At 43.6% G+C, this 23,819-nt stretch overlaps 1 protein-coding gene across 1 annotated transcript in view; it reads left to right on the top strand.

Moving 5' to 3' along the window:
* Positions 1 to 5,757: 5,757 nt before the first annotated feature.
* AGPAT4 (1-acylglycerol-3-phosphate O-acyltransferase 4) overlaps positions 5,758 to 23,819 on the top strand; it is a 79,898-nt gene continuing 61,836 nt past the window's right edge. The window contains exons 1-2 of the mRNA XM_075146288.1: positions 5,758 to 5,903; positions 21,774 to 22,004. Coding sequence (XP_075002389.1) covers positions 21,827 to 22,004 — 178 coding nt within the window. The 5' untranslated portion in view covers positions 5,758 to 5,903; positions 21,774 to 21,826. The remainder of the gene's footprint in view (positions 5,904 to 21,773; positions 22,005 to 23,819) is intronic.

Below are 23,819 nucleotides of genomic sequence, written 5' to 3'. Positions count from 1 at the left end.
CTAGAGTTGCTCCCTGGCAGAATGAAGATGAATGCTAAAGCTGCTGTCTTTTATGGGCAGGGTGAGCATGCAGCCATTCACAGGGTGAGGACACTGCTACAGAATTCATTACGAGCTAGATAAAGCAGCACACACTTATTGCAGGGATTGCCATTTTCTGTAAGTTTGTAAAAGTTCAAAATGGCAGGCTCGCATAGCTCGTCTCTACATGTTACTGCAACATAAAGCAGCCTTGTCCTCATCATACTGAAATAATTATTTCTTCTTCTAGGTGAAGAAATGTACATGTACAAGCAAAAAGAATGGTTGGGTGGATTTGTTTCTGACTGTTGATGTCTGTGTAACTATATATGCAGATTAGGTATTGCCCTTGAAGACCTGGAGAGCAGCCAGTGTGCCTCTTCCCCAGTAAACTTGATGTAAACAGAGTTATGCATAAGCAGCGTTTGTTATTACAGGGTCTGAGCTACTCCAGCTTCCAAGTCGTTCAGACCAAGATTTTGTTCTACAGTTTCTTATCTCTGCTTCTGGAAGAGTGGCAGTTTTCTGAGTACCCTCTAAACAGCACTTACCTTTACAGCTCCAAAGTGATCTTTTCTCTAAGATCTTAGAGCAATTTCACCCCCACATACAATACCCATGACCGTGACAGTAACAGATGTTGGCATCTTTGTGTTTCCAAGGTGCCATTGAAGCCCTCACCTTTTTGTCAGTCTCTGAACTGTGTTTGATCAGAGCTGCAAGATTTCCTCCTTCCACGGTGGAGGGGTGTGTGTAGAGGTAGGGGGTGTGTGGGTGGGTGTGTGGGTGTGTGGGTGTGTGCGCGGAGGGGGGGGGGGTCCCACCCTCATTTTAAGTTACCATTGTAATGCAAAAAAAAATCTTGTAGAAAGAAGACAAGATCAATATTAGTAAAATGTCAGGCTTGCCTGTGCTGTGCCTTGGCAGAGAAAATGGCAGCTTTGCAACACTCCGAGCAGAGCATGCCACTTAGCTGGCAGAATTACCCTCCTGTGTACGGTGCACTTCAGTTTTTATACTAACGGATTTGGAATATTTGTGTTGTTCAGCCTGACATTTAAGTCCAGGCGGCTTAGCACCTCTTGTGCATGTAGTCTGTGTCTGAAAAATTTCTGCTCTGTCATCTGCACATATAGATATCTCTAAAGCCAGTCACCTGAGCCACCAAGTTTGGGCCCGAAGCAGCCCACACAGAAGTCTTCATTTTAATCAAGCTTTAATAAAACAGGGAAAACAAATATCTGTGGCATTTTGTATTAGATATGTGTGTAGAGAGAAACAAAGGCCCCTCTTCTCCTCATAGGTAGGCTCAAGCTGAATACTTAAAACAGTCATGAAAATAGTATTTGCATGTGTCTAAGGAGTGCTTATTTTGTGGATGTCAGTAGATATGAAAATACTTGGTCTAATTCTGCAAAGAGTAATTTGGAAAACTTTTTGTATGATATGATCCTCAGTATTTATTAAAGGAATGGTATTCTTTAAAAATGATAAATGCACCATAATTGATTAGTAGCCATGGACTTGTTGCAGAAAATGAAGCATGCTGAAAGAAGAAACATGCTAAAAGAAACATGTTTTTTCTGCATCTCAGCCAGTATTTTTTCTGTATGTACTAGACTTTGTAAAGGGTCAAGTTGGACAGTTTGAGCTTAAATTCCTGTAATGCATCTCACACAGCTCTTTTGCTAATGCGTATTCAATTAAAGAATGAGTCTGTTCTAAAATTGACTGTGGCCCCAGGGTTTAGTTTTAACAGGATGTTTCCATTTGTGAGTACCGTGCGGCTTCTGTACAGGGAAATGGGAGTTTATGTGTGAAAACAGGGGATCCACTGTATAGCTGAGGTAGAGGAGAAGCTGGCAGATGTCACAGTTAGGGTTAGTTCGCACTAGAAAAACTTGTCCAGAAAAGCTAGTTACACAGGCTGTGAGTGTGTGATTTTCACCACCACCACCCCACTGGCATATTTTATCCGATACACCTGCATCAGTATTAGGATTTCTATCATTACAACAATGCATTAGAATCATAGAATCATAGAATCATTAAGGTTGGAAAAGACCTCTAAGATCATTGAGTCCAGCCGTCAATCCAACACCACCATGCCCACTACACCATGTCCCTAAGCGTCTCATCTACACGTGTTTTAAATACTTCCAGGGATGGTGACTCAACCACTTCCCTGGGCTGCCTGTTCCAAGGCCTGACCACTCTTTCAGTAAATTGTATCAAATACCTTTGATTTTTGGTTTCCATATTTAAATAAACTATACAGTTAGTTAGCATATATTAACCTATGTGCACATATTTTCATCTGCTTTCCTAAGGGAAAAAATTGTGCAGTCATGCTATATGCATTGATCCTCTCAATAATTCCTGAACTTGTTAGCTGATTTTAATCAAACCCAAAAAAGCAGCAGAGATCTCAGACACAATTGCTTTCCCACAGATTTCATAAAGACGGATAAGCCAAGTACAGGAAAGACTTCCTGTTATTGCCTGCATGGAGGGACAGCCTGCAGTTCAGCCTTTATTACACTCAATCTACACAGAAGAGGAACATTATGAATGCTTTTAACGTGTCTTTTATAATCCACACCTTATTAGATATTAGAGAATCTAAACTATAAGACATGCAGCAAGAGCAAACTGGGCTCCTTGAGTCCAGCTGCTCACGGCAGCGTATTGTAGCGTATCCCTATATAGTATCCACCCTATCAGTCTAGCAGCATCAACACCAGGTGTGCTGCCTCTTTCTCTAGGCTGGCATAGCTAGAACCGCAGAACTTTCCAGAACAGACAAGCTTTTAAATGCAATTAAATTTGTGAAATTGAATTCACAAGGCACTTAAAAGTGCATGTGGTGAGCAGGGTTGGGGTCCAGCTGTTAGAACCAGCAAGCAGTTAATTTCACTTCAGCCATGAGAGATGCCTGGGTTCCTTACCGACTGGAGTGCGTGCTTTGCCCAGCAGGAGTCTGGGATTTTTTGGTTGGGTTCTTTTGGTCTGGTTTGTTGTTGTTGTTCTGTTTTTGGTTTTGTTTTGTTTTTTTCTTACAGGGAAACTCATAGAAAGTCACCGATTTCATGAACAGTAAGAAACGGCCCTTGGATAGTTGGGAGGAGTCATCGGCTGGTGTAAGTTCCTGACTCAACTCTTGAGTCTTGCCCAATGCAAATAAGGTATTTGCATGCCTGCAAGCAACAAGGAAAGAACTTCATTGAGGTTGCAAACTCAAGCACTCAGAACCAGGAAATGCCAAAATTGAGACCTGAAGAAACTGAATTTAGCTGCCCTTGGCCATATGGTGGGGGTTTTTTTAATTAGCTGTACAAATCTTAATATACCCTATGCAGTGTTCTGAAGGGTAGAGCTTAAGGAAAGAGAATCTGATTCCTTTTTATCCTCCTTGTTCATAGCACCTAAAAAAATATGCAGTCAGGACCTCGCAAACCTTGCTCTTAATATAGAAATTTTTTTTTGCTATGGGCTTTCCAGTCTCAGTCTTTACCATGGTATCTAACAGCTTCGTAAGATTAATTTACCTTTTAAACCCCAATTTAAATAAGAGTGTTTTATTATTCACATTTTCATGGTTAGACTTTTGAGAAATAGATGTACTGCGTCAAAACTAGGATTTATCTCTCTACTGGAGAGTTTTCTCAGGTGTAAAGCATCCATAAATCCTTTTATACTCAGCTGCAGCTTAAGACTAATGAAAGCAAGAAGCCAGATTTTTATTATGGCTTCCCGGAAAATGGGGAACATACAAATAACCAGCTGTAGAGAGTTTGGTCTCAAGGCCAGATAAGTAAAAGATGTTCAGGCACTACCACACTCAGCATCAGGGTGCCTGACTTCTGGAGCCTTGGCTCTCAGGATAACACCTAGACCATGAGTGAGATGGCTTGGAATAATACTGCAAAAATCTGTATGTGTAGTACACAAAGCTGCTTAAAGTAGCTAGTAGGGGATGCTTAGGACATAGCTGTGCTACAAACGTAGCCACTCTCCAGAACTAAGTACATCATTCAGGGATTTTAAGCCTTCTCCTTCTGCATGGAAGTGTCCCTTTTTAAAAATGTAGTCACGGGGTCAGTCTTTTAAAGTATGGCTGGAGAAATACCCTTTACCAATCTCCCTCCATGTTACAGTTCAGCAGTTAGACCACTAGCCTGAGGATGTCAGTGAGCTGGATTTAACTCCTTCATGACCAAATGGGAGGAAGGGTGCCAAATCTTGACCTCCTGAACATACACACTCACCCACTCCACCAGCAGGAACCTGTCAGGGCCCTGACGGCACCACTAAGGTGTTAACGGCCCTGATCAGCCTCACCTGGAACCCCCACCCACACACTCTGCCCATGGACCAGGGCTCTATTTAAGCCCAGCTCTGGCCCTTCAGTCCCTGCCTGAGCTATGTAGAAGATGAATGTGCCTTCAGTTTGGTTTCCTGCCCTGTTTGCTGGATGGATGCATGTTGTAGCGCTCTCCCTAGCTGTGGCCCTACCTCCTGCTGCTCCTGACTGGATTTCCTGGACAAACTCTGCAACTGATTCATTGCTTCATCTAGTCTGGGACCCTGCACTGTGCTCTGACCGCTGTGTTCAGGTATTGTGGGGCAGTGCTCTGGCTGGTGATGATACTGCCTGTGCTGTGGTCACCGTTGGCTCCAGGCTTGTCTTCCCTTGAGCAGCAGCCTCGCTCTTGCTGCTCCCTGAGTGAGTGGTAGCTTGTTGTCCTTCCCAAATGTAGTATTTTAGTCAGAACACTTCCCTCTTGCTCCCTAGAGAATGTCCTCCAGTCTGGGAAGTCTGCTTATATCCTCCTTCTGCCCCTGTTTAATGCGTAGTACAACTTCCATAGTTCAGTGTTGCTTCAACTACTTTTAAAAAAATAAAAATATTTACATTGAGGGTGAACAGTGGTGCTTTGTGGCTGTTATGGACCAGAACTGTAACAGGGCTCTGCTGCAGCCCGCTCGTCCTAGCGTCCCCCTGCCAGACCCCAGCCTCAGGAGCCCTCCAGCCCCGGTGGAACCCCACACCCTAAGAGCCGAGAGTGCTGTCCCAGCGATATGTCATCCCAGGCATTATCACCTTCCAACGCTCTGGGTGTTCAATAGACTCACTCCTTACTGCTCTCTATTCAGGGAAGCTGCTTTTCACTCCACAGAGCCTGACAGCAAATGTTTGCGTTTTCACAGACAGCGAATACTGTGTGTCAGGGTACTCGGCGCTTGGATGACTGCCACCTGCATTTAATTTTCTCCACAGCACCCTGGTCGCGGAGTTGTTATGCTGCTCCCCAATTTCTATTTGAAGTGGCAGACACTCACAGGTGCCCTTCACCCCGCGGCAGCTTGCAGCCTGCCCTTCAGGAGGGCCTCCGTGCGGACACAGCCCAGCCCGCCCCCTCCATCTTTACCCCACGTTTGCCCCCGTAAGGGATGACAAGTAGCCGGCCCAGACCCCCGGCGGCCTTCAGGGGACGGGGTCTGCCCTGCGCCCCTTCCCCCGGGCCGCTGCCTGGCCCAAGGGGCCGCGGCGGTGCCCTCCCGCTCCGCTCCACTCCGCCCTCCGCCGCGCGGCGCCCCGATGGGCAGGCGAGGCGGGCGCGGGGAGGGGAGCGGTCGCCCCTTCCCGCCGCCCGGGGAGGAAGTGACATGGCGGCGGCGGGAGGGGGGGGAAGGCGAGGAGCGCCCTTTTCTTCCCGGAGCCGCCCGGCGGGTGGAGCCTGGCGGCCCCGCCCGAGCCGGCCGCCTCCCGGCGCGTGCAAACTAGTGGCAGTTGGTGCGGCTCGGCTGCTGCCCCGCCGCCCGCCCGCCCGCTCCCGGCGCCTCAGCGCGGTACGCATGCCAAGGCCCGGCGCCGCCAGGTACGTGCTCTTTCCCTGGCGGCCAGCGAGCTCCTCAGGTGTGGGGCCGCCCTTCTCCAGCCGGCGTGGTGCCCCATTGGGAAAAAACTAACCCAAAACCAGACCCACCCCAGCCCCCTCCCCAAAACAGCCGCCCCCCGCTGTGCCGTAGCGGCGAGGCGAGGCGAGGGGCCGGCAGCCGCCGGCGGCGTGTGCGCGCGGGGCGCGGCGGGAGGCGGGCTGCGGACAGGAGTTCCCTGATTTATTCGCTGCCGGGCCGGGTCTCCCTCCCCCCACCAACCCCCCGCCGCCGCCGCCGCGCCCCGTCGCGCCGTTTCTCCCGCGGCCGCCGAGCGTTTTCCTGCCGCCCGCGGGCCCCCTTTGTGTGGCGAGCGCGGCCGGCGCCGGGGTTTCCGTGGAAACGGCAGAGCTGCGGTGGCCTTGCCCCGCTGGGCCCCCCTCGGCCGGCGGGCGCGGGGCGCTGCTGGGCGGGCGGTGGCGGCGGCCCCTGTCACTTTGCTTTCGGTCTTCCCCTCGCTCAGCGGCGGGGCTGGCGGATGGAAACGGGCGAGTGCGATCGCCTGTTTGCTGCCTCTTCCCCGAAGGCGCTTCTCCTTAGCGGGAGGGCGTAGCGCGCCCCGGTCGCGGGAGGTTTCGGGGGGGACGTGCGAGCGCACAGTCACAGGTCGTGGTGGCTGTTTTTTCCGCGGCACCTACAAGTCGGTGAGCACAGGCAGCGTGAGCGGTGGTTAGGCGGCAGCGAGGGGGAGCCTGCCTCCCTGGTCGTGTGTTCACGTGTTGTAGGAGCTCTGCCTTTCATGTGTGTAACTCTTCACAAAAATATTTAAGCCGAATTAAATAATGGCCACAAACTGACTTAAGGTGTGTCGACTGATACCATGTGCTGCAGGGAAAGCTCCAAGGGGGGGGGGGGTATTCTTTAGCTAAGAAGTAATCCTTTGTAGCATTTATTTCAACAAGTGAGCACTCACTCGTATGGCTGAAAAGACAACCAAGAAAAGAGTCTGACTGAACAATGTCACACGGAGAGTTCTGGTCTTTACTTATGCGTTTCTAAGAGTTGTAAGTGTTTCAAGATTACGTGCAAAATTCTAAGAATGATGTACCTTATGCAGATGCTTGTGTGGGAGAGAGCAACCTTGCTGCTACATGAAAACTGAAAATACTTTACAAGAGGTAGAAGGATGCAAGAAAAACTCAAAAAAAAACCCAAACCAAACCACCACCACCACCACCAAAGAAAAAAAAAAAACAACCAAACAAAACCCAAGCATTTTTTTAAAAACAGTGATGCGTCCAGCCCAGGAAGTTGTACCAGGCGATTGTAGCCTCAGCTTGTACTGATAATCGCACTAAGAGAGAGTTGCAAAAGAATTAAAAGCTGATAGAGTAGAGAAACTATTGCAGAACAACCTAAGCTGAAATTTGCAGCCACCTTGCTTCTCTAATTTCTCATGTAAATGGTAAGATTACTATAAACATACAGAGGTCTGTTTATAGTATGCCAGGACTACCTCTGTATAAATACTGACTGCATGGATTGCTAGAATAGTTGATGTGCCGTAAATGTTCGCTGTCTTTTACTGACCAGCAGCTTTCTCTAGCTGTTTGTATCTGATCTAATGCTGTGTTTTTCCAAATACTATGAATTAAAATAAATTTTTATTCATTTTAGGAATTTGTGTAAATATTATGCATAGCTTTGCTCTTTCCTGTTAATGTTTTGCATAACAATGCCTGAATAAGCTGTATCTAAAAATAAAACTTTAATCGTGTTTTAGGGAAGACAGAGGGCCAGGATGCATGTGGAAGAATATATCAGAAAGCCTGCAGTGAACAGAAAGTATTGTAAGCTGCTGATGGATAAAGGTTGCTCTTAAGCAAAGTTTGGTTGTGTTGTTGGCAAGCACTTAAATAACAAATTTTAGTAAGTATGTAAGTATTGTATTTTAGGAGTGGAGAAACTGCACAGAGAGGCCAGCGCCTGCCCAGAGTCACAGAACAGAGAACACTGTGCCCACAGCATGGTAATTAACTGTGTTTCTTGAAACCCAGTGGGTGTCAGTTTGGTGGGGAGGTTGTTTTTTCACTTGCTCTGTCCAGCCAAAATCCAGAGGCACTGAAGCAGTGTTCATCTTCTCTCTGGAGTGAGGCATGCTTTCCTGGAGTGACGGTTGTACATTGTTTACAGTTTAATGTACTTACTGTACCGTTACAGAGAAGAACTGCTCTGTAAGAGAAGGGTTCTCCTGCAGGTGATGGATGAGGATCCTATGACTGTCCTTTGCCCTGCTGAAAAGAGGTGGTTTATTGTTTTCTGCTGTATACCCTAATTTTATTGCTGGAAGGTGAAGACTGCGAATAATGCCCCTTGAAATCTCTTCAGTGCAGGAAGACAGTGTCACAGCTGCGCTGAGGTTAGCAAGATATTATTCTCGTGTCGCAAATGTGCACTTGTGGCCCTTAGAACTTGTATTAGTAATTTGGTCTTAAATTTTAAAAAGTCGAATGTCCACTGCGTGATGTAGAAGAATGCTTCCCTAACTAATTGCATCACTATTAGTGCTGTCAGTATGTCCTGATGAACAGATGAACAAGGAGCAGATGAAAAGAGGGTAGCAACACATTGTAGTGCACTGTGCATGTGCTTTAGTCAAGCGAAAGCTTTTGCAACTGTGCAATTAGAAAAAATATTACGTGAGTCAAGGCAACTGTCTCCTCAGGTGTATTTGATGTAGCTGTACTGAATGCAGTGGGCTTTTTTGTAAGGAAACTAGAAATGTGACTGAGAGCTTTGTTGCATTTCAGCACTGGTACGCAGCAGCTGAGTATGTGTTTTTTCCCCAAGTGCTTTATCTGTGGGGTGGCTTTCCCCAGTGATTCAGTTTCAGGCGTTTGGGAAAGTTTGCCCACCAATCTGTTGTTGCGTGATCTTAAGCTCATTCACATCTGACTGTGTGGTGAGTACCCTGATCACCTCTGACTAATACTCGTTTGCTTCTCAGAAACTGCTGACTCACTTCGTTTTCATGCTTTTCTCCTGTCTTCCTCCAGTGCCTCAGACTAGAGATGTGGTAGGGTCATGGTAAGGTCATGGAAAGAGGAAATGGAAATGAATGAGAATAACTGTGTGTTGTGGCAGGGATGAAGATGCTGTAAAGACCCCTGTTTGGTAACGTGAGAAAAAGATGATGGCTGTAATGGATTTCCCGAAAAGGTACACAAACCATGTATTAGGAACTGGGCAGAGCAGTCTAATAAGTCACTGTAGTGAGCCCACAGTTGGGAGATGCTGGGTTATGGTCCTGCTAGTGGTCTGCTCCTCATTTTGAACTTCAAGCCTTTTTACTTCTATGCCTCTGTTTTCACCTTCAGCCCTTCCGTCTGTCTTGTTACATTCTGCCACGAAGAGCTTAACGCTGAAGTCGTTTTCTGCTGCTTGCAGAAGGGCTGACATGGCTTGAGGTTTCTGCTGTAGCAGAAATAACAGGAACAGGGAAAGACAATTAACCAGTTCTAGGCTGGAAAGAAGTCAGAGGTAAAGGTCAGAGAGGGTTTACTTGCCAGAAGATTAGGAGCTGCAGGCAGAGACAAGCACAGCAATTTCACGTGCATGTGTGACTGTTTATTAACATCTGAAAAATTTCTGACATGCATCAGATTTGCTTTTAATCTGATCAACAAAGTTAAATTTCAATCACGTTTTTCCAGCAGGACCCAGGTGAATGAAAAGAATTTGCATGTGCAGATTCAGTTGGCAAATTATGCAAGTTTTTTCACTTATTGGATAAAGGAGAAGACCTGACTTAAAACCTGCTGGTAAAGACAGGGAAATAACATATTTTGGGGAAATCTATGTGTAGAAATGGCACACGATTTTTAATCCATTTCAAGTGACAACTACTGTGTGAAAGTTAAACTGTGTCCTGCTTCTCCCCCTCTCCACATTATCCCTGTCTTCACACAGTATTGATTGCCTCTTCTTACCATGTTTTTCAGCACTTTGGAAAACACCATTACTACAGATGCTGCTTTGCACTTCTGGAAGGTCTGGAAGCATTCTGTCTGCAGCAGCCTACACCTGCACTTGAATAATTTATGAGGTTTTCCCCCTTTAAGTCACAGGTGGTTTGTCAAGGGTTAACAAGGCTTTAGTTTATTTTATGGTTCTGAGGATATGTTTAGACAGTGCTGAAACTTGCACAGACATTTACATTTTTTTTTTCCCTTGATCTGGTATTACTGAAAATTACCATAAAACAATGCAGTAACATCAGTGTTGCCAAATGTGCAGATGGTAGACAGGAGTGATACCACTACCTTCGCGCAACCAACAAATGTAAAACAAGTATCTACAGGATCAAAGTAATTGAAAGAAACTGTTCCTGTTGCCCAGTAGTGGTAGAGGCGCAATAAGGTCATAATTAAGCAAAAAGATATCTAGGACACTGCTATTCCCAAGTTCATTGAGCCTTCAGTGTGTCGCTGTCTAGTTTTTACATGCCTGTGCCTGTACCTCTGAGAGTGTACATAAATACTGGATTTCACCCAAGATAGAGACAGAGAAAAGCTTCATTCTGAATTTAAGCCTTATAAAACTGTCTCAAATTTATTTGAAGTTAGCAGGACAAATGCTCAAAGCCAGGCTTTTCAAAGGATTTAGGCACCTGAAGTTGTACAGAGATGTTGTAGAAAGCCCACATAGGTGTTGACGTACCTGATGCTTAATTTAGTGCAAAATTTACAAAAATGTTACTGGGTTCTTACCAGCATGTTTAGGAACCGTAACATCTGCAGTAACTACCATCTGGCAAGATAAATGCTGTTGGATCCAGTACTGTCTCTGAATGGTTTTGCTGGAAGTTCAAGGCGGTTTTGACTAGCCCTGGCTTTAGGTACTGAGAATACAAGTTCATTGATTAGTTATATCACTTTTAGCTGTTTTTGAGGGATAATGTTTTCCAAACAACAAGGACTATTGAAGCTTGTTGAGAGATTTCTTTTGGCTTCAACAGAATTTGAATCAGGTCCAAAATGAAACCTCCCTTTATTATTGGACCTGATAAATCCAGTGCCTGTGATAAAGGCTTTTGTTCTCTGAAGTTCTCAAATTAAATCAGGCTGTTAGGGGACTGATGATCGGGGAGAATGAAGAGGCTGAAAGTATTCTGAGTTCATGTAGCAAAACAGTTCTGAATACTCGTGTCTTAGAGGCAGAGGTGAGTGAAAACTGATGTGGAATAGCACCGCTGAAATGTGGGTAAAGCAGTCGCCATGCTTATTTGGATTTTTACCTGGCATCTGGATGTCTGATAGTTTTTCGTGTGGGTGCAGCTGAGCCTTCCACTGAAGCCGGTATCTTATTTTTTGGAGCCATGCCAACCACATCTCAGCTGTAAGACATACGTTCTTCTAAATATTGGGTGTTGCCTCTTTAAGGCAGGAGCTGGTTTTCTTTGCATAATAAGCTTACCTGCCACATTCATTCTTCAGTTAAACTATTTTCTACAGAAAGAAGCATTAGAAAATACTTAATGAATAAATATTAATATCCTGTGTATCCCTGTCTTGGTGTGGCTACATCTTGTGTATGCATTGTCATTTCCAATTTTGGGATGTGATTTTCATAAAGGAGAAATTCAGCTACTTCATACTCTTCAGTGTCATATGATAGAATACAGCCAAATTAAGTGAATAATTTGGAGGTTAAAAAAAAAAATCTTGCAAACCTTTTTCTGTTTAACATTTCCTTAGTATTGAAAGAGCATACTAATGAATGTTATTTCATATTAATTAAAAATATGCAAATGGCTTAGCTGAAGGAGGCAGTCTACTGTCATAGAAGATCAAAAAACCTAACAGCTCACTTGGAGTTGTAATCAGGTAAATGGCACTTTTCATTTCCAGCACTGTTAACAGCATCTTGTGATTTGTACTGGAAGCTTTTGGATCCCCTCATAGACAAGGTCACTGCTGTTCCCTGTGATATCCCTGTGATTCAGAAGCATGGAAGATGCGGCCTGTCCCATGTACCCACTGCGTCTGTGGCAGCATTGTCAGCAGGGCTGAGATCCACCAAGTGGGAGAATATGTTTTTTAACAGCAGGCCATACGGCTGCTCGGAAAGAGACCTTATGTTAAAAGTATTTATACTGTTTTTTGGGGAACAGTAGAAAATTTGTTACCAGCCCATAGTCTGGTGGTGGAAGTCCCACTTGTAAACCAGTGGTACTGCCACCATAGCGTTTTTCTCAGCTCAGCGATTTGTGCCCTATCTCTGCCACTTTCCAGCTCTTTTTTTTTAAGATTTTTGCTGCTACGAGTCCTATATTGTTCATTAGTTGCATTTTCTGTCTTTCTTGAATAAACAACACAACAAAGCCACAGAAGTTAGGAATTAGACTTCTAGGAAAAGGCTTAAAGAGGTTGCCCAAAAGTACTAAAATGTAAATCAGAATTCCAGAAAATATGAAGAGGTCATTTTACAGGAGCGTACTGAGGAAAGAAAATTATCCTTTTCCCAATGCTGATGATTTTTATCTTCTGATTGGTGTCCTTGAAGCATCTGCTGATGCCTTTAATTCCTTCTTGGGTAGGAATAATGAAAGAGATGTACATTTGTGTGCATGTGCACGCAATACTGTCGGCTTGGTACTAAAGTTGTAACTTCTAGTTTATAGTACAGAGCCATCCAAGTTGCTGAATACTTGGTTTTCGTTTCTTGAGGAATGGAGAAAGAAAGGGAAAGTAGAGTTCATTATATCAGCACATACATCCTGGTTTGAACCATCTCCTGCATTTATACCTGTTGCATTGTCTGCTGCCACTGAAGGTCCTTGTGGGATGTGTCCGTTCCCTCTCTGCGCTCTATACATGGCCTGTCAGAAGGTGTTGCAAGGGAAACTTGGCAAATAAAGGAGGATGAAAAGTTTTGTGTTGAAAACTGGAGCCTGGGGAATTGGCAGGTCGTGGTTCTGGAGTGGGCTCTGCCATGGATTTGCCATGTGACTGTCGCAAGCTCTCTAACAGCGTAGTTCCGAGTTCTCGGTAAGATGGGCTTGCCAGGCTTACTTCACTAGTGTCTTCTAAATGGCTGGAGTTTTCATATGAAAGGGGATGGATAAATCCAGGAAAGAATTGACAAAAATCCACACTGTTTTCTAATCCTACTGTAAAGGGTTTGATCTTGCATATAGAAGTGGACTTGCTCGTGCTACTAAGTCTGCTGAGTGGGTGTGAAACTTCTCTGCCTGGATACAACTACTTATGTGTGTTTGTGGTATGGAAAGCTGTCTGTGGCAGAACTGGAGTTAGGAAGTGATACTTTTGTAGTCTAACATTGTAAGTAACCCATTGTGGGTAAGAATAGGAGGATTAAATATTTAAAGCTTTAAACTAAACATGTGATCCATGTTTCCTTGTTGCCTCACGCCTAAAGCTGGTTTGGATGCAAGGGAAGTATTTTGTCTGTTGAGAGTGTAGGCAGTTCCTATACCTTGTGCTGACCCTTTGTGTTGCTGTGAATGTAATTTACAGTTCTTTAAAACAAGATGCGAGGGATCAGTGTATGGCAAGTGTAAACCATGAGTCTTCATAACAGAGACCTCCGTTCCAAAGCTTATCTCTTATCAAGAGAATGTTTGGGCTCCCAGCACAAAGTGAAAAAAAAAAAAAAAAAGAGTTAACCCTAGTTTTATACCAGCTCCTGAATGATCCTTTGTCTGCCTCCCTCCCTCCCTCCATTTTTTCGGGCTCTTCTAAAAGTAATGTTTGTGTAATAACCACTGGAGAACTCAGTAGCTACTCCTGTGTTAGATCTGTTCCTGAAATGGCCTGTGCAGAGGTGATGAACTATAGTGCTGTGTGCCCTTGATGCTGGATAAATACCATGATGCAGGTGGCAACATCCTGCTGTACTGCCCCTGCTGCCTCTGTAGTTTTTAATGTGTTAATTTCCCGTGCACAGGAGTGACGGTGTGGATCTCGCCATCAAGAGATTTCTCGCAGGCCATGCGTTGAGGACCAATGGCTTAACTAGACAGACTCTGATCTCTGTACCTCAAGTGTACAGCTGCCTCAAATTGTCTATGACTGTTCTGTACACAAATTCACATATCATAAACACAAAAGCATATCTACTTGTGTACATACATACATATATTAATATCTTCATCAATGACATAGACAGTGGGATTGAGTGTACCCTCAGCAAGTTTTCAGGCGACGCCAAGCTGAGTGGTGCGGTTGACACGCCTGAGGGATGGAATGCCATCCAAAGGGACCTGGACAAGCTTGAGAATTGGGTCCATGTGAACCTCATGAGGTTCAACAAGGCCAAGTGCAAGATCATTCACCTGAATTGGGGCAACCCCTGCTATCAATACAGGCTGGGGGATGAAGGGATTGAGAGCGGCCCTGCCGAGAAGGACTTGGGGGTACTGGTGGATGAAAAGCTGGACATGAACCAATTCCTCATCCACCGGACAGTCCACCCATCAAATCCATACCTCTCCAGTTTAGAGAGAAGGATGTTGTGGGGGGACCATGTCAAAGGCCTTACTGAGATCCAGTCAGACAACATATGTAGCCTTTCCCATGTCCCTTCCCATGTCCACTGATGTAGTCACTCCATCATAGAAGGCCATTAGGTTGGTCAGGCAGGACTTGCCCTTGGTGAAGCCATGCTGGCTGTCTCAAATCACCTCCCTGTCCTCCATGCGCCTTAGCATAGTGCACATTGTCGGCTCATGTCATCAACCCGGTTATTTTTGAGGAACTATCTGGGTTGCTTATATTTGTGTGACAGTGTAGCCCACACCCTGCTTAGATTTTCAGTATACTTTCTTGTAAATTTTTGTTTGTTGTTTAGTCCTGCTCCCTTGCTCAGTCCCTAAATTTGACTTGTTATGTTGCCCTTGTTGGCAGCAAGTAATTTGTTAGATTAATGGACCTAGATAAAGTAAAAGAGGAAACAACGGGAGTCTGTGGTCCCCAGAACTGAACTCTGGGGCTGAATTATGATAGACTCCTCCAGGTCTTAAATAGCTTAATACAGCTCTTTCTTTTTTATTTTTCCCAAGCAAATTGCAGATAATTGTGCTTTGGAGAAATGCAGACATGTATGAAAGTATTAAAATATAGAAACTTGGGTGGGAAACAGTTGAAGAGCAACACTTGGCATGCTGCAAAGAAGCAACTTGCCTTCCACTGCTATTTTTGTGAACTTGATGTTCTGCACCCGAGATACTTCTCCCCGACATATTTTTTGAGGATGTCTACAGCGGCTTGGAACAGAAGTGCTTAACTTCAAGGGGTTTACCCTCTGCAAATAAATCCCTCCCTCAGCACCAAGCCTTGCAGTCCCTAAACACTGCACCTCCAGGAGTTCTGTGTTGCCTTGTGTTTAAGCCCAGCTCCCTGCGGCTTCCTTGTTCAGCTCCCTCCTCCCTGAATATTTCATGCTCCTGGAAGAAGGAGCAAGACTGAACTGCTTGTCACCAGAACTTGGGCAGCGGTTTGCCATCTTTCCCTCTCCTTCCCAGACTATGCATGCCTCTCCCAGGCTGCTGTCATCCCCCTTGCCTCGCTGTATAAACACTTTCTACATGATAAGGGGACAAGCATTGAGGCTGTCAGGGCTAACATCAGCTATGCTGTGCATTTTAGCAGCAGAGAGTATGCATACACAGATAGAGAACTTGTGTCCTGGCAGGCATGCCGTTTGTATAGCTGTCTTGCTCTACATTAGATGCCACAGCAGGAAGAAAATACACAAGGGGAAGGAGAAAGCATTATTATATGGTAACCATGTCAAAAACCCCTGGATTACTTTCATTTCTTCAGTTTATACTTTGTTATGCTCATTATCTCTGTGCTCAATAGAAAATAAATAAAAATTCAGTTTTATAGCAAGTCTATAAATTGGAAATCCTAAAACTTGCTGGTAGGTGGTATTCATTCTTCAGCCTTTGGAACAGCCAACTTGAGTGATCTTTCCTCTGTAGGGGTGTGTGTGACAAAATACGCAGTTCAAGAATACATGACTCCTCAGGAAGACCTAAAAACATTTTTAAGTTCCCTTAGCTTTGGGGGAAGGACTTAAGATATGCTCAAATTCTTCCCTGATTTGGGACTTTTCTGAGGAGTTGACCTTGGCTGGCTGCCAGATGCACATCAAACTGCTCCCTCACTTCCCTTCCTCAGCAGGACAGGGGAAGAAATAAGATGAAAAAGCTCATGGATTGAGATGAGGACAGGGAGATCACTCACCAGTTACTATCATGGGCAAAACACACTCCACTTGGGGAAGATTAATTTAATTTATTGCCAATTGGTAACAGAGTAGGGCAGTGAAAAACAGAGACAAAACTAAAACTACCTTCCTCCCCAGCCGTTTCTTCTTCCCAGGCTCAGCTTGACTCCCGATTCAGACCTCTGCCCCTGCCACACCCCGAGCGGTGCAGGGGAATGGGAATAGGGGTTGCAGTCAGGCCATAACAGTTCCTCTCTGCTGCTCTTTCTTCCTCCAGCTGTTCCCCTGCTCCTGGGGTGCGACAGGGTCCCTCCAACAGGGTACGGTCCTTCAGAAACAGACTGCTCCAGCCTCGGTCCTCCGCAGGCTGCAGTTCCTGCCAGAAAACCTGCTCCTGAGTGGGCTCCCCTCCATGGGCTGTAGTGGGACAACCTACTTCACCATGGTCTTCACCATGGGCTGCAGGGGAATATCTGCTCCAGTGGCTGGAGCACATCCTCCCCCTCCTGATCTTCATTGACCTTGGTGTCTAGAGGGCTGTTTCTCTCACGTTTTTCTCACTCCTCACTCACAGCTGCTGTGCAGCATTTTTTACCCTTTCTTAAATGTGTTATCACAGAGGTGACACCAGCATTCAGCTTTGGCCTGCAGCGAGTCCCTTCTGGAGCTGGCTGGAACTGGCTCTGTCTGATATTGGGGGCAGCTCCTGGTGTCTTCTCACAGAAATCATCCCTGCAGCTGCCCCCGCTACCAAAACTTTTCCACGTAAAGCCAACACAGGAGATAATGCTCTGGTGGTTGCCTTTGGGGGAAGTGGGAAGTGATTCAAACCCTAATTAAGCATGAGGCAAATAGATGGCTAAGTCTTCCTCCAGACTTGGGGTTTTTTTGTGTGTCATGTATGGATATATTCTCCTTGAAGGTAAATACATACATGGACGACCTCACTTTTGCTAGCTTTTGATGCTCACCGACAGAAAACAAGAGCACAAGGGCTTCCTGTGACTTGCTTTGCATATACATTTCATATACAGAAACATTGTTAAAATGGACTCTGATGTGAAATACAGTGCTGCTATCTGTGCTGGTCTGATGGCAACCGAAATTTGCTTAGAGGCACTACTGAAACTGCTGTAATCTGACCTGAGCATATTTTCATAGTCCTCGTCTCTCTAACTCATCCATCCAAGAACTTGGTTTAGATGAGGAAATGCAAAAATGGACATCATTATCGTATGCTTCCCTGTTCTTAACTTGCAGCAAAGCATTTAAGGACTTTATCAAAGAGTAGTGTCGTGGTTTAACCTGACAGGCAGCCAAATACCACGCAGCCGCTCACTCACTCCCCCCACCCCCAGCGGGACGGGGAGAGAATCGGAAGGGTAAGAGTGAGAAAAAACTCATGGGTTGAGATAAAGACCGTTTAATAGAACAGAAAAAAGGGAAAATGATAATGATAAAATATACAAAATGAGTGATGCACAATGCAATTGCTCACCACCCGCGCTGACTGATAACCAAGTAGCGATCGGTACTTCCTGGATCACGCCTACCATTCATATACTGAGCATGATGTCACATGGTATGGAATACCCCATTGGCCAGCTGGGCTGGCTGTCCTGATTATGTTCCCTCCCATCTTGTGTACCTAGCTCAGTCAGTAGGCATGGGATCTGTTCTTGGACTAGGAGGGCACTTAGCAACAACTGAAAACATCAGTGTGTTATCAACATTCTCCTCATACTAAATCCAAAACACAGCACTAAGAAGAAATTTAACCCTATCCCAGCCGAAACCAGGACAAGTAGACATAAGTGAAAACCTTTGCATAGGCTTGAAACATGGTGTTCTGAAAATAACCGGGTATAGTGCTGTCTTGCATCTATTTGTAAGTATGGGCAATATTAGTTTAGTCCAGATGCTGTCAGATAAGTACCATGTTGCTTTCCGCACTCCGAGGGCTCTGTTGACAACATAAACTTTGGACAAGGTGAGTGAGAGTTCTTTGCTTCATTCTTGTGCTTTCTGTAAAAGTGCAAACAGTTGTGTTCTTTACAAGATCACTAGTTGTAGTCTCGAAACTCTTACAGACTTGGAAGTATGAAATAGCATTGTTAATTGGCTGCAGCCTCTGCCAGAAGAGAGGTGTTCACCTTGCATATCACTGGTGTAACATTGCCTTTTCTTCTATGTCCACCTGGTCAGTTATCCTAAGCAGAAGGAAATGCTGAGAGTAGTTGAAGTGGAAAACACAGTGGATCTTGCTGAAAAATGAAACTTAGGGGGAAAAGAGGTAGAAAGAACAGTTGTGGAGTTTGCTTTTAAATCTGATCCTGTGATCTCTTAGTCACATGAATAGATGCTTGTTGACTTGCTCCCTAGACAGACATTTGAGGTTTGAGTCTTTTGTTTTATATCCCAAGGAAAACTGTTATTAAAGAATGCCCCTATCTGTTTTTGATGCTCTGGCTGGCCATTTTCTCCTAATTCGTTTTAAGGGGTGTTTGATAGAAGAGAACTTCTTGGCAGCTCTCCCATCTTAATAGCTTCTGAGAAAATGCATTGATTGGCTCTTTTGTTTTCAAAAGATTGCTGTAATTTTCAGTCATTACCTATAAGGAAATCAGTGTAATTTATTAAACCAGCATCATGGATTAAGAATTAAAGACCTGATTCTTTATCATTTAAACTGGTATTTTGTTGATGTTACCCATGAGGAACTTTAGTAAGACAAAGAGCAGGTGGAAGAAGTTCCTATGAACTCTTAAAAAGCAAGCTTCTAGACCTCTTTCATAAGCTCAGAATTGATTCTTGAAAATAAATTTCTACTTTTTTGTTGCTTGTACCAAGAATAAACTGCATTTCTTGGGTAATGAAATCAGTCCAAAAAGTATCATATTAGAAAAATCTTCTAAGAATGAGCTTATGCCTGAGAAACAGAACACTTAGCTAACACTGTATACAATGTTTGGGTTGCAAATTTTGTAGGGAAAATGGCTTGCATTTATTCAGAAGAGAAAATTAATCTCTCTAGTCTCCCTACTTTTCAGAAAAGCAAAATTTAAGCAATGGCTCTAATTTCTTGTTCCTTTTACAGGCAAGTTAGGTTAGATGCATTTCAGTGGTACTGCTTAAGTAGATTGAGTTTGCCTGTAAATCATGTCTTAGAAGCTTTACAGAATTGAAATTTGATGACTGAGGTATGAAAGCAAGGAATAAATTACTTTGTAACATTCCGTTGTGGCTTCATAAAATTGTAAGACAGTAATTATGTTTTATCAGGGTCATCTCATCTTTGTTTATTTTAATTCTGTGGAGTTTTGTTTTAAAGACTCAGTATGAAGTAAATGATTCACATAAATGTAACATTTTAACGCAGTTTGACTACTATTACAATGAAAAAAAAAAAGAATTGGTGGACTAATGTTCTGGTGAATTCTTCCTTGTCACAAAGTCTGTCGATCAGCTTACTACAGTAGATTTCTGTTGCTTATATCAAATAGTGACTTTTCAGGTCTCCACTGTAAGTAGACAGTGCTTTAATTTTATTTTATGTATGGAATTTTTTTGATCCTGTCCCTTTCTGATCTCTGGGAATTACATTAGATTAGAGTGATTCTGTGGGATGGAATTCAACAGGCCAGCCAGCACAAAAAACTTTTGATCAGTTTTAGCCAAGGTACGATGAACCCAGTCATCAGGGTTTTGGGCACTGCACAGTCTTTTAAATAATCCACTTGGAAGTAACTGGTTGCTTCCATTCTGACAGTTTGAAAGAAGTGACCTAATCCCGCTACTTGGTGAAGTACAGTAGTCTGAATTAGGGAAGTGAAATCTTGTATCTTTCACTGTAAACTTATTCAAAACTTGGGTTTGCCTTTTTTTTTTTTTTTTTTTTAAAGTGTTTGGCTCTATCTTCAGAGTGTGCGATGGAGGGGCTGGGGCATGAATCATTGCAAAGGTTCCTACTAGCCAACATTTCTCATTCTACTTAGCCTTCAACAAAAACAAAGCCTTTGGTCAAAGCCCATGCTAATAAATTGTCTGCCACCCTCAGAAACGTATCTTTAATAGATTGGTTGGTTAAAGCTGGAAAAGCTTTTTGCAAGTATCATGACAGTAGTTACTGCAATGAACAGAGGCCTGTTCTGCCATTCTGAGCTACAGATGGTGTCTGCTTTGGTACTGAATAGTACAGCAAGATAAAGGGAACAAAGTCTGTGATACACAAAGGGCACATTTTGTCTTCTAATAATAGGCTTGGGACTGTCATAAATTCTTTACAGAAATTATACAACAATACAGATTCTCTTTCTTAAATTTTTCTTCATCTTCCTTGTGGTTGAAAACCTGGCTAAATAACTTCCTATTGCATTGCAGCAATTCTTGTGTGTGCTCTTTGCTGTGGTAAGCATAGTCAGCAAGGGCAGTTAAATAAACGTTTCAGGACACTGATCTAGACTCAGTGCCTCACATAATGGGGTCTCATATAAACTAAACGGATAGGCATAAAGATTTTTTTCATCAGTTAATTCCCTGGGATGCTGACAGCTGCCGTTTTGTTATTGCCTATGACTGGCACACTCAGAAATACTGTCTCAGGGCTTCCTCCCTAGGCAAACTCTCCTACGCCTGGAGGGAGAAACAGTGTAGAAGTGGAACAGGATGGCAGCACCTCCTGCTTAATCGTATTCAAAATACTGGGGGGTTGTTTACTGAGAGATCATGTCTTTATATTTTTTCTCCTAACAAATGAGACTAGAGTTGGTGGTAGTGATGGTGGGGGGAGGTCAATACGGTGTTTGGTAGGCCAGAATACTTGGCAGAGGACACTTCATCTGAATGCTCAGCTGCTACAGTTGAACTGGTCCTTTCCAAATTATAGAAACACTTCTTAAGTAACCTGAGAGTTGATTTTTTTCTGGAAACACTGCTGGGTCATGGGTTAGTACTGTTATTGATGTTTCCTTTCTGGGCTTATGGGGTATAACTGACAGAATTACAGTGTCAAGGAATAATTGAACAAATTGTGTGTGTTGTACATAGCCAAGCTTTTATTCTCTTGCCAAAATCAACTGATGTTTGAATGTGACAAGGGAACGAGCCAGTAAAGGTGGAATTAAGGGGCTGCTGCTACCTCTTAGTTGGGGAGCATGGCTGGCATAGCCTGTAGAGGAAGGCACAACTTCTAACATAAAGCTCTAAAGCTTGCTTTTACTTTGGAGCTGCTCTTGAAGATAGCAGAGGCCACCGTATATGTCTCACGAAGTACAGACAATTCAAATCAAAGTATAAGTGGATTATTTTACTCATATTTTATCAGTAAAGACCTGATAGAGGAGTATTGTAGTCCATGGAATGGAGTCATATGCTCATGGGTTTTGCAGAATTAGGACTGAAATGTGAAAATTTGTTTCCAAAGGCAAATGTAAATTGATTCAGAAATATGGTATTCTCTTTCCATGCTTACTTTTGCAAATATTGTCATCAGGCCTTTTTCTACAATAGAATTAACTTTCATTTTAGTGTATTTAAGTGTAAAACAGGAAGTCTGTATTAACAGTCTGTTTATAGAAAGAAATGCACTCTGTAACCACTGATACTGTTTGGTTTTGCAGGTTGTCCTCTGAATTTTGGGTCTGAAGGTACCCTCTTGCTTTCTCAGCAAGTCATGGACATCGTTGGCTTTCTGAAGTCTCAATTCATTTGCCACCTTCTGATCTGCTACATATTCATAGTGTCAGGACTGATCGTTAACTTCATTCAACTCTTTACACTTATACTTTGGCCGATCAACAAGCAACTGTTCAGGAGGATCAACTGCAGGCTGGCTTACTGCATTTCAAGCCGTAAGATTTCATTTTGGTTTTTAAAGTATTTCCATATTTTGTCTTAAGGGAGTTGGTAGATAAGTTCTGAAACAAATTTCAAAGTAACTGTATAAAGGTCATTACTGCTTCCTTCAGCACTTGCATTTGTGTGAAGAGGTATAAGCTTTGTTGAAATGTCCTGTCCTGCTGAAATATTTTGCTCTTTCATATTGGGATACTTGCTTGACTCAGGATGTTGAAGAAAGAATGCCTCTCGTTTGGCTATCCATCATGTTCCATTAAACAAAATGAGAAATATTGACCAAATAATAGCTGAACTTGCTGAGATGCATTATCTGTAAGCTTACAGTGTTAACAAGTCACTTCCAGTAATGCTTTCAATCTTTTTATCATGCATGATTTTGTTTATGATCTTGGTTTAAGTGTTTCATGTACGAATACTGTTCAGGACTGGGATATAACAGTAAAAAAAGGAAAAGTCTTTGATTCCATGTGCTTCTTTCTTAAGCCAGTTGTAAACTGTTGTTTCTTTGAACAGGCATTTCAGACCTTAAGCTGCATCTGCATGTATTCAGTATACACATATAGTTATAATATAGAATACAGCAGGTATCTGTAAGCATTGAAAGAAGCAGGGGTTGCAATTATTTTTCTGGGGGAGATGGGAGCATAAGCTCAGGGTATTACTTGTAGAAAGACCTTTGTAACTGCTGGGGGACGTGACAATTTACCGACACTTGACTAAATAGGTAATTCCAGTGGAATGAATGAGACCTGTATCTATTAATTTCTTCTTTGTTAGTAGAATCTCCACTTGGCAACAGTGGATTATCAGAGCACGTGTAGTTTTCTTGATATTATCAGTCTGCAGTTTCAGCACTGATTTATTGCAGTGCAACTTCTGACTTCCACATAATTGCTCTCAACTTTCAGCAGAGAGCATTCTCCCCAGCAGCTGTTAAAAATACAGTAATATGCCTGTGTTCAGTAGCTAGCAGTGTGCTGTTAAATGGGTCCACCTCCCAGAGGGATTTCCCTGGGTCCTTCTGAAACTCAAAAGTGCTTTCTAAAAATGAAACTGTTGCAAAGTGCATGCCTTTTGAGGCTACCTAAAGATTATTCAAGTGTGATGTCACTGTCAATGCTGAGTGAGTTATGGAGGGTTTCATATGGGGGAAAACAGCCCTCCAACACAGTGTTTAACAATTGTGTTGCAGAAATGCAGCAAAATGGTTTTCTTCAGGCCACCTGTTCTGCTACTAGGAATTTGAAAAGGCAAAGCATTGTTAGTATTCATAATGAACTGCTTGAGGGAGAAATCTGCCCCATGCCTCAAATTGGAGGCCCCTATGGATTATTAATCTCTCATCAGTGACTCTGATGTGCAACTATTCAAAGCATTTTTTTAAACATACTTTTGACTTACATTTCAAAGCTGCATCAGCATGTATAAGCCCAAATAAATTGGGGTGCTGTTTTATTTCTGTAATAAAGAGAGAATGTTCCTGCTGAAAAATTTCATTTTTGTTGTCCGTGTGTATGTTCCTGAAATAGTGAGTTTGCAAGTACTATTCATTTGTATGTACAAACAGTGGCATGAATATGGCCAGGTTTTTACCTTTGCCTGATAGCATTGTATATGTTTGAAGCCATGGAATGTAGAAGATACTGTACAGCTGTATACGGGTATATATAGGTATATTATTATTACTGTTAATTTTTATGCAATGCCTTCTACCCCGTTCTTCCTTTTGGCTACTTGGTGCAGAGCCATCAGCTACTCTAGAGTCTCCAGACTGAATCCTTTAGCTGCCCTCAATCTAGTCTCGTCTT

Source organism: Calonectris borealis, chromosome 3 (assembly GCF_964195595.1).
Source record: "Calonectris borealis chromosome 3, bCalBor7.hap1.2, whole genome shotgun sequence".
NCBI lineage: Eukaryota > Metazoa > Chordata > Aves > Procellariiformes > Procellariidae > Calonectris > Calonectris borealis.
Note: the sequence above shows the minus strand (reverse complement) of the source record. Positions and strands in the feature narration are given on the sequence as shown.